At 43.7% G+C, this 7,602-nt stretch overlaps 1 protein-coding gene across 1 annotated transcript in view; it reads right to left on the reverse strand.

The window, feature by feature from the left end:
• Nucleotides 1-3,036: 3,036 nt before the first annotated feature.
• farsb (phenylalanyl-tRNA synthetase subunit beta) overlaps nucleotides 3,037-7,602 on the reverse strand; it is a 29,664-nt gene continuing 25,098 nt past the window's right edge. The window contains exons 17-18 of the mRNA XM_034097348.1: nucleotides 4,963-5,110; nucleotides 3,037-3,985 (exon numbers count right to left, since the gene is read on the reverse strand). Coding sequence (XP_033953239.1) covers nucleotides 3,250-3,985; nucleotides 4,963-5,110 — 884 coding nt within the window. The 3' untranslated portion in view covers nucleotides 3,037-3,249. The remainder of the gene's footprint in view (nucleotides 3,986-4,962; nucleotides 5,111-7,602) is intronic.

Here is a 7,602-nt window from a genome sequence, read left to right on the forward strand (position 1 = left end):
TTTTTATGAAGATAAGACCTACTTTTAACTTTATAAACATAAGTTATAGTAAAAATGGCAATAAAAGATTACAACGATATAAACATAAGTTAAAAAGTGTGCATTTAAAGTTATGTATTAGTTTGAATAAGATATAATGTTTAAAGGGTGTGGCTTTGATGAAGTCTCGGTCCATTCAACCAGAGCCATGTTACATTTACTGAAGCAAACATGTTCAAATGAAGTAAAACACTTGCACAACTTTAACTTCTCAATGTCTATAGGCCTGTATAACATTCGTATTGTATTCTAAAATCTGATGCAGGTTCCTGGTGTTTCTTCTCCTGGGAGAACCCCGCCTTCAGTCAGACGTGCTCTCACCAGCCGGGGAAATCCTGTCAGAACCAGTTGAGCTGAAACTAGGAACACTTTATTTCAGCGGCTCTGCCCCTGAAGTCAGGTCACCCTGCGGGTTAGGAGAGCGGATATTGAGGAGCAGAGCGGGGATTAAAGGGTTAACCTGACTCGACAGTTAGCGGGAAGGAGCTCCTGTCAGACTGAATCTGCAGACGGCTCGTTATCCGGCCCCTCTTCAAATGGGCTGTACTCCACAGACTAAAAGGGAATGTACGCAGCAGAGGCGGATTTAGGATTGTAGGAGATCAGGGGCTTAGCCCAGGAGTCGTTGGGGGGGGGGGTGCAGGGGTACAGTGCTATTTTTTTTTTACAAGTGGAGGGTGGACCGAACATCCTTTAGGGGGGTCGTCGCCTCCTCTGGGGTCGTCGAATGTGGATGAAATGGACAGATTCCTGTACATTTCATGCATTTTTAATGGAAGTCGTCAGTATATGGAGCTTAACCCATAATTCCCGGAGGTTCCAGGCCGAATTTGGAAGCTCATAGGCGGCCTGCCATGCGCCCCCACCCGTGGAAAGCAAAAAAAAGTAAAGAAAACGGTCAATTATATGTTAAAATAATCAAAAATGAAGTTTTTGAAAATTCTCGAAAAACGGCTAAGTGCCAACGGGGGAGGGGGTCAAGTCTTCGGCGCTTCGGGACGAAACCCCGGAGACTTTTGCACTCCCCCGTTCTTGCTCCCCCCGGGAAGATTTGTTTTTAAATATTGAAGTTAAAAGCATCGATCTGGTGCACTTTGAGAGCAACATTAACCCTACCTTAATAACACCTGAAAGCGGACAAAATGCACTGAAGAACACTCATTCACACCCTTTAATGAAGCAAGCTAATGCCTTAACTCACTCAAATAGTCGTTTACTTATTAAGGTGAAACGAATGTGCGTAGAGTTTTAAAGGATGCGGATAGTCTCACCTTGATTCTGGCGCATTGCTTATCGTTGTATAGATCTATTCTCATCCACCATCTTTGTTTGTGACGTAAAGAGTGTAACAGTCACGTTTCTGAATCGGACACTCTGAGTGGATGCAGTCACAGCCAATCGGAGTCTGATTCAGAGGGTTGCCTGTCAGTTCTGTTGTCATGTGTACTGAAACGAGAGCCGGTATAATTCCACGCGCGAATACAAATTGGAATACGTTATTTTAGTGTCTTAAAAGTAGACTGAGGTATGAAGGGTTAACGTTACATCTTAGGATCATTTGTAGTCATGTTCTGTATACATACTAACATATAAGGGTATTGACTTAGTGTGGTTACTCCATGTTTACTAGCTATAACATTAACGTCGTTACATCACTCTTTTTCACTTCTTACTCAGTCAGCCAGAGCGCAGATATCACCATTAGATTAACAAACCTGAAACATCATCCATTTCCTCACTGCTGGTGATGACATTGTTGTCAGCTGCTGATACTGCTGCTGCTGCAGCTTGTGGCGCCGGCTGCTTCGATGACAATAACTTTCTAATATCCATAACTGTATAGGCTATTAGCTTAAAACTCGTCAGGCACTAGGAAGGATCGCTTCGTCTTCAGGGCAGGCTACGCAGTACGCAGGCTAATGCCCCACAGTGGCTGCCTCTCTGGTGGACTCCGGTACTGCACATAAAAAAATGTTTAAGTGAAACATCCGGGGCTTGAGCCAAAGTAGCCACCCCCTAGCGCCGCCACTGGTACGCAGCGTTAAGAAATGTTTGCTTTGAATTGAAGCCGATGCAGAAGCTTTTACACTAGTAGCCTATAGAGAGCTTGATGTGTCCCGTGTCATGGCCATTTCTACTGATCATAATTCTATTATTGAGGTCTACTAGAATAAATGTATATTGTGCAATTTTCCAAACTCACATTGGTTTCTCACAGCATCTCTGTATCGTGTGTGTATTCACTCTCTGCCCTAAACGGCTTGTTGGAGCTCCTGCCCCCCGTCGCTCCCTGTGAGCCCAGTGGCCGTCTGCGAGACACCGCGAAACCCAGCCTGAAACACACACACACCCGCAGCCTGGCTGGAAGTTTGTGTGTGTGCCCCAGGCTGAGTTCCACGGTGTCTCGCCGACCCCACACCAGAGAGCCAGCTCACACTGTCCGCTCCTCGCAGCAGCGAGCCTCGCAACGTCCTGCCGAGTGTGTGTGTGAGGATTGGGAATTCTGCGGATTGGTCTAAACGTAACGGCTCCGTGGATTGGTCAATTTGGACCAATCTGGGAAGCCGTTACGTCTCTATACCCAAGAAGTAAACAATGGAAAAAGAGAAATCTCCAACGAGGCGTTCTGGGGCAGCAGACAGGTCTTCTCTGAGTTAGAGTTTTACTCGCTACAGGGTGCACTTTGAGGGTGTGTGACTGCAGACCGGTCACATGCAGAACCTTCATAACACCAAGGGGACGGGTGATAACCAGGAAGAGCATGACATGGGACCTTTAAGGTTGATTCCACGTATTGTAACTTGCCTTGAATGAAAATCTAATGTTGCATGAACAGTAATGTCAGACACTAAGGGCAAAAAAAAGCACCAAGAAATCTCAGAATGGAATTCCCAAGATGTTAAGAAAGTTTCCCTTAATTGTTTAAAATGTCCTACCATGGGAACGTATGCTCTGATAATAAAGATGCACTAGAACAAAAGGATCAAAGCTGGAAAGTGAAAAGTCAGAATGGCTTTATTGGATGTTAAAAGGAAAACATGCGTAGTACTTTGTATGAAAGGATCAACAGTCTTTTCAGAAGGACTTGTGTTTCATTATCACATATCGAGACATCAGATGGAACCACTGAGTTAAAGCTTTATTGAAATGGACTACTTGGACGTTGTGTTTCTTTTCACATCAGACACCACTCTGCGTCTCCATGACGAATCAGACCTTGTTGAAGGCGGCCACATCCACACTCTGAACGTACTCCTCGAAGGCGGTGATGGCCTCCTCCAGCAGATCCGTGCCCACTTTCTCGTCCTCCACCACGCACCCTATCTGCAGCTTCTTGATGCCGTATCCCACGGGCACCATCTTGGATTGCCCCCACAGAAGGCCCTCCATTTTGACGCTGCGCACACACTCCTCCATCTTCGCCATGTCCGTCTCGTCGTCCCACGGCTTCACGTCCAACAAGATGGACGACTTGGCGATGAGAGCTGGTTTCTTGGATTTCTTTGCGGCGTATTCGGCGAGACGCTGCTCTTTAAGTTTCTCCACTTCGGCGCTGTCTTCTTCGTCGTCCGAGCCAAAAAGATCGATGTCATCGTCGTCTTCTTCGAGGACGAATTGACTTTTCGAGGACGGGAGGTTGGCTCGTTCCCTCAGGAAGGACTTGACGTGGTTGTACCAGCGTAAAAGGTGGGGGAAAGTCGAAGAAGGGGCGGACGGGATGGCGTCGAACATCGTCGTGTCGGCTTGAGTCGCCTCAAAACCCTCCATGTAGCTTTTATCCGCCAGAAAATCATCGAGAGCCTTCAGACCGGCGGCAGAACTCACGTCGCCGAACACCGTCTTGGTAGAAGTTGGACGGGAGTTGAGGACTTGCGACAGGAAGTGGTGTTTGATGACTTCGTGCAGCGGGACGTCGTGCGTGAGCGTGGTTTCCGCAGGGTGGCCACTGGAAGAACCAAGGCGACAGGTAGCAATGAGTCACTGAGATTAACAAGCACTCACCCCAAGACACCGAAATCAAGAGCAGGCATGCAACACACACACACACACAAGCCCACACACACACAAAAAACTCCTTGTTAATTTTTTATTCTTCTGATGTAAAAACACGATGCAGCACAAAATCCAAACCCGTGTTATCTTTTTAACAAATTTCAAGCCTGATTTTCTTTATTGTTTCTCATTTTTGTCAAAGAATATATTATTATTATATATATGTTGGGTAGGGGGTTTAAGATTAAGAAGGGGAAATCACGACTATTAACATGAAGAAGCATCTGTATTTGTATGTAATTTTCAGGTATTGGTCTTTGTATTTCATGTAATTTCTACCCCTCTTTTCTTTTTTTTATGTTTTGTAACTTTTTGATTTATGTCTTGTTTATAATGTGATCATAGCCCATAGGGGTGGGGGGGTGAGGGTGGGGGGTGGGAGGGTGAGGGGTGGGGTAACTATTTAATTTTCCTACAGACCGTCTTCTATACATGCGTACCTACTGTATTGCCATTGTGATGTCTGTCAAAAAGCCAATAAAAAGATTTATAAAAAAAGAAAAAAAAGAAGGGGAAATCACACGAAGGGCTCGACGTCCATTTTGAATTATTCTGATGTGTTTTTAACACGACGCAGCTCAACCACAACATCCTTGTATCTTTTTAACAGATTTCAAGCCTGATTGTTGCGTCTTGTTTTGGTCGGGGGGTATGTTGTATTATTTTGGGTAGGGGGTTTGAGATTAGGAAGGGCTCGATGTCCATTTTCTATTCTTCTGATGTAAAACCACACCACGCAGCACACGCCCACCACAACATCCAAACACGGGTTATCTTTTTAACAAAAGCCTGGTTCTCCTGATTGCTTTCTGTTGTTGTCAGAGAAAGTATTTTGGGTAGGGGGTTTAGAGTTACGAAGGTTTAAATCACAGGAAGGGCTCGATGTCCATCTCCACGGCGGAGCAGGGCATCGTGAGCTCGAAGCGGGTGATGACGTCCGGGTGAAGAACGCCGAGACGTCCGACGCTCTTCCCACCCACGAAGATCTCGGCGCAGCGGCCGGGGAAGAAGGTGGAATCTGAGAGAAAAACATATCATTATTATCCTGACGCAGACATGAAGTACAATGTAAGTGAAACGCTGCATTCCTTCATGTAAGGAATTGGCATGTAGTAACAGAGGATACGTGTCACTCCCACTGAGGACATGCCAACAGCATGCTCGCGAACTGTCAACGGGGGGGGGGGCGGGGGGGCGGGGGGGGGGGGACAGTTCACATGCGCCGTGTTATGCATGGCTGCTGCACCTCGCGGGAGCGTGCACAGCGTAAAGCCAAAACTCACAGACATTTCAATGATGGGCACAGTTAGGTTTGGAAACGGTATGATTTCCTTTTGGGAGGGCGTGCATAACACGGCAGAACACCGGAGCCTCGCTGCGGGGAAACGTTGGCGCTGTTCCAAGTTTGTTCTAATCTGTCAAAATGACGGACTGCTTTCAGATTTGTCGGTCATTGTTAAAGAAAATCCGTCAGTCGGAAAATATTCGGTTAGCGCGACCTCTGCACCCGTGTGCTACAGTGGTTCTCAAATGGGGGTACGCGGAGCCCTAGGGGTACGTTGGGGTACTGCAGGGGGTACGTGAGATTTATGTTATGTTAATGAAAAAAAATAAAATAAAAATGTTTAGGAAAAGTAAGGAAGTTTGAGGGTTTTATATTAACAGTTACACATATTTCATAACGCGAAGTGTAATAACTGCAGGTTGCCTCGCTGTCAGAATGACAAAGGTCCTCAGTGAAGCCCATGTTTCTCACTACGTACAACTTATTAAAAAGATCAGTTCAAAGCAGCTAATGTCGTCTCAGTGTTATTGCTTGATGTGAAAATTGGTTTGCCATGAATTTAGTGATGGATTGTAAACATTTGAAATGTAGCATTTAAGTGTTTCTCAGTTACTGTTGTTGTTTTAATAAATCAGACACCGATGGTGCAGCGCTGTGTACCTCTTTATATAGGCTTTTTTGCGCTGATCAGGGGGTAATTTTGTTTTCAAAGGGGGAACATTATTGAGAATCACTGCTCTAACACACCATCTGTTCAGTCTGGGTGCTTCTTGGATCAGGTTTCTGCCACGTTGCAGAAAGCACAAACTAAAATGTTTTTGCACTAACAAAAGCATCCATTTAAAGATAATGGGATTTTGCCAATATCTTGAAAAGGTTATTTTTGCATATCTTCAATGCCGATACGCGTACATACTTTTTTGTTGTGTAATTAACATTTTATTATTACCGTTAATATGCAGAGAGAGTACAACGCATGTTAACACGTCACGTTTATATTCATGTAAGGAGTTAGCTGTGTTTCTTGACCTAAAAAAGGCTTTTATGTTAATCATAAAATACTCATATCTAAGATTTCCAGTTTTAACTTTTCTTCACAAACACTTAAATGGTTAGAATTGTATTTGTTTAACCGATCTCAGTATGTGAGAGTTCAAAATCATGAATCTGCTGACCTTCATCTTTCGACAGGTGTCCCACAAGGTTCAATCCTGGGACCATTACTATTTTCGCTCTATATAAATGATTTACCATCTGTATGTCCTGACACAAACATCCAAATGTATGCAGATGACACTGTAATACATGTACATGGAAGCAATATGACACAAGTGGCTAATGAACTGACAAACACCTTGGTTCATGTAACAACTTGGTTGGAACGATGCTGTTTGCAACTAAATATTTGTAAAACAGTATGCATCTTCTTCACCAAAACAAAGTCCTCTTGTGTCTTAAATGTCTTTTGCTTTTAATCTGTAAAGCACTTTGAATCGCCACGTAATGAAAAGTGCTATATAAATAAAATTGCCTTGCCTTGCGTTGTGCCAGATGTTTTTGTATCAGGGGAGAGGCTACAGGTGGTGTCACAATACAAAGTACCTTGGAGTTACGGATGCCAGCGATTATTCGAATATTCGTTACAGTCTCCATAATCGAATATTATTTTTAAAAATCGCTTTTATTTATATATTTTTTTTTTATTATTTATGTTTTTTTTTTTTTTCTGGCTTGGTTTCAACCAAAATATATATAAATATATATATATGCTAATAATAGTAATAGTATTAATAATCGTTGTGATGACATGCTTGTGTGTTGTTTGTACTGTTAAACATGTTACAGTAAGACAACAACGGAATTCATTTTGTCTGAGTTTTTTTTTCCCGCGGGGGGGGGGGGGGGGGGGGTCGAATAATCGATTTTGATCATGGTCAGTTTCTGGCAACCCTACTTGGAGTCATGATTGATTCAACACTCAATTTCTAGGGTCAAATTCAGTCTGTCGAATTTTAGGTTCACCAGAGATTACATGTCAATTGAGGCATCTCTGATGTACACACGCCAAAATCATTGTCTTTCTTATTTTAGAAAACCTTGGTATTGATGAAATCCAAAGTGTGGGCGCTGCTGTGCTGCGTTTCTTGTTCTCTTCATAACACATGGTGAGCCAACATCGGTTATAAATGATCGGTGGATATTAATTTATTCCAAAAATGAAACAA

The sequence above is a fragment of the Pseudochaenichthys georgianus genome, chromosome 13 (genome assembly GCF_902827115.2).
Source record: "Pseudochaenichthys georgianus chromosome 13, fPseGeo1.2, whole genome shotgun sequence".
Classification (NCBI taxonomy): domain Eukaryota; kingdom Metazoa; phylum Chordata; class Actinopteri; order Perciformes; family Channichthyidae; genus Pseudochaenichthys; species Pseudochaenichthys georgianus.